At 55.2% G+C, this 3324-nt stretch overlaps 1 protein-coding gene across 1 annotated transcript in view; it reads left to right on the forward strand.

Moving 5' to 3' along the window:
* The window catches only part of DUSP23 (dual specificity phosphatase 23), a 5837-nt gene extending 4264 nt beyond the window's left edge, over positions 1–1573 (forward strand). Inside the window, exon 3 of the mRNA XM_018568842.1 lies at positions 1361–1573. Within this exon, the coding sequence (XP_018424344.1) occupies positions 1361–1546 (186 nt within the window). The 3' untranslated portion in view covers positions 1547–1573. The remainder of the gene's footprint in view (positions 1–1360) is intronic.
* Positions 1574–3324: the final 1751 nt, after the last annotated feature.

Here is a 3324-nt window from a genome sequence, read left to right on the forward strand (position 1 = left end):
ACTCTCCTCTCCTGATATACTCTGCTCTGCTGGAGGACTCTGCTCCTTCCTCTATGACTCTCCTGATATACTCTGCTCTGCTGGAGGACTCTGCTCCTTCCTCTATAACTCTCCTGATATACTCTGCTCTGCTGGAGGACTCTGCTCCTTCCTCTATGACTCTCCTCTCCTGATATACTCTGTTTTGCTGGACGACTCTGCTCCTTCCTCTGTAACTCTCCTCTCCGGAAATACTCTGCTCTGCTGGAGCGCTCTGCTCCTTCCTCTATCCCTCTCCTCTCCTGATACACTCTGCTCTGCCGGAGGCCTCTGCTCCTTCCTCTATCCCTCTCCTCTCCTGATACACTCTGCTCTGCCGGAGGCCTCTGCTCCTTCCTCTATCCCTCTCCTCTCCTGATACACTCTGCTCTGCCGGAGGCCTCTGCTCCTTCCTCTATCCCTCTCCTCTCCTGATACACTCTGCTCTGCCGGAGGCCTCTGCTCCTTCCTCTATCCCTCTCCTCTCCTGATACACTCTGCTCTGCCGGAGGCCTCTGCTCCTTCCTCTATCCCTCTCCTCTCCTGATACACTCTGCTCTGCCGGAGGCCTCTGCTCCTTCCTCTATCCCTCTCCTCTCCTGATACACTCTGCTCTGCCGGAGGCCTCTGCTCCTTCCTCTATCCCTCTCCTCTCCTGATACACTCTGCTCTGCCGGAGGCCTCTGCTCCTTCCTCTATCCCTCTCCTCTCCTGATACACTCTGCTCTGCCGGAGGCCTCTGCTCCTTCCTCTATCCCTCTCCTCTCCTGATACACTCTGCTCTGCCGGAGGCCTCTGCTCCTTCCTCTATCCCTCTCCTCTCCTGATACACTCTGCTCTGCCGGAGGCCTCTGCTCCTTCCTCTATCCCTCTCCTCTCCTGATACACTCTGCTCTGCCGGAGGCCTCTGCTCCTTCCTCTATCCCTCTCCTCTCCTGATACACTCTGCTCTGCCGGAGGCCTCTGCTCCTTCCTCTATCCCTCTCCTCTCCTGATACACTCTGCTCTGCCGGAGGCCTCTGCTCCTTCCTCTATCCCTCTCCTCTCCTGATACACTCTGCTCTGCCGGAGGCCTCTGCTCCTTCCTCTATCCCTCTCCTCTCCTGATACACTCTGCTCTGCCGGAGGCCTCTGCTCCTTCCTCTATCCCTCTCCTCTCCTGATACACTCTGCTCTGCCGGAGGCCTCTGCTCCTTCCTCTATCCCTCTCCTCTCCTGATACACTCTGCTCTGCCGGAGGCCTCTGCTCCTTCCTCTATCCCTCTCCTCTCCTGATATACTCTGCTCTGCTGGAGGACTCTGCTCCTTCCTCTGTAACTCTCTGATGTTGTATTGGTTGCAGGCGGTTGGAGTGCATTGCATGCATGGCTTCGGACGGACCGGCACCATGTTGGCGTGCTATCTGGTGAAGACGAGGAAGATCACCGGTGTGGACGCCATCAATGAGATCCGACAGATTCGCCGCGGATCCATAGAGACCACCGAGCAGGAGAAATCAGTTATACAGTTTCATCATCACATCAAATAATGACAGAACCGGAACCGCCGACCCAACCCAACGGATCCGAGACGCAGGATTCATTACTGACTTTGTAGCATCTACAAGTAACATTGAGATATTGGTGAAGGGTGATGTCTGATCCCGCCCACTTTGTGTTCCGACTCCTCCTCTTACATTGTACATAATATCAAATAATAAAAAGTCCTCCAGGAATGGCCGGAACCCCTCATAATGGGCACAGCGGGTGTACAGACCCGGGAACTCAGCACAGGGATGGTGGGGGCCCCTCATAATGGGCACAGCAGGTGTACAGACCCGGGAACTCAGCACAGGGATGGTGGGGGCCCCTCATAATGGGCACAGCGGGTGTACAGACCCGGGAACTCAGCACAGGGATGGTGGGAGCCCCTCATAATGGGCACAGCGGGTGTACAGACCCGGGAACTCAGCACAGGGATGGTGGGAGCTCTTCATAATGGGCACAGCGGGTGTACAGACCCGGGAACTCAGCACAGGGATGGGGGGAGCTCCTCATAATGGGCAAAAAATCCAAAAACAGAACCGTCGCCTATCGCAGCTTCCCAGTCTTCAGATGTGGCAGCCGCATTCGTTTTCTTTTTCAGGCTTCATCTCCTGGTGACACACTTCCTGTGCTAGGGTGACAACGCTTATTCAAACAACAGAAACAGGACAGGACTACAGAATGGTTGGCATAACATTGCAGGGAGGGGTTCCGTAGTCCTTAGAGATAGCTGGGACTGATCCCGCCCACTTTGTGTTCCGACTCCTCCTCTTACATTGTACATAATATCAAATAATAAAAAGTCCTCCAGGAATGGCCGGAACCCCTCATAATGGGCACAGCGGGTGTACAGACCCGGGAACTCAGCACAGGGATGGTGGGGGCCCCTCATAATGGGCACAGCAGGTGTACAGACCCGGGAACTCAGCACAGGGATGGTGGGGGCCCCGCATAATGGGCACAGCGGGTGTACAGACCCGGGAGCTCAGCACAGGGATGGGGGGGGGAGCCCCGCATAATGGGCACAGCGGGTGTACAGACCCGGGAACTCAGCACAGGGATGGGGGGAGCTCCTCATAATGGGCAAAAAATCCAAAAACAGAACCGTCGCCTATCGCAGCTTCCCAGTCTTCAGATGTGGCAGCCGCATTCGTTTTCTTTTTCAGGCTTCATCTCCTGGTGACACACTTCCTGTGCTAGGGTGACAACGCTTATTCAAACAACAGAAACAGGACAGGACTACAGAATGGTTGGCATAACATTGCAGGGAGGGGTTCCGTAGTCCTTAGAGATAGCTGGGGACAATGTTACCCTCAGATGTTGGGGTTTTTGGGGGGGTGTGTTTGGGGGACAGATTTCCAGCCCCGTTCGCTGCGGTCAGACTTTCCTGTTCAGGTTTCCTCATCTCTGAACTCTGCGTGTCATGCTGATCCACCCAAACGCCCCGACCTTCCAGTATTATCTCTGCGCGAGGACAAAGGCCGCCGTCCGGAGGGGGAAACAAACAGCGGCTCACCGCAAACAAAGAAAGATCCAGCTAAGCAATAACCGTGTGATTATAGGAACGGGAGCTGACTGAAGAGGACGGCAATGATGACACGTGCCCAGCACCCAGCTTCTCCCTGTGCTGGACCAACATCCCTCCGTCCTTCCATCCTCCACCACTGTCCCTCTTCTAGACCCAACTCCCTCCATCCCTCTCTCCTCCACAACTGTCCCTCTTCTAGACCAAAATCCCTCCGTCCCTCTCTCCTCCTCAACTGTCCCTCTTCTAGACCCAAAT

Source organism: Nanorana parkeri, unplaced genomic scaffold, assembly GCF_000935625.1.
Source record: "Nanorana parkeri isolate BGI_ZX_2015 unplaced genomic scaffold, ASM93562v1 scaffold1251, whole genome shotgun sequence".
Taxonomy (NCBI): Eukaryota; Metazoa; Chordata; class Amphibia; order Anura; family Dicroglossidae; genus Nanorana; species Nanorana parkeri.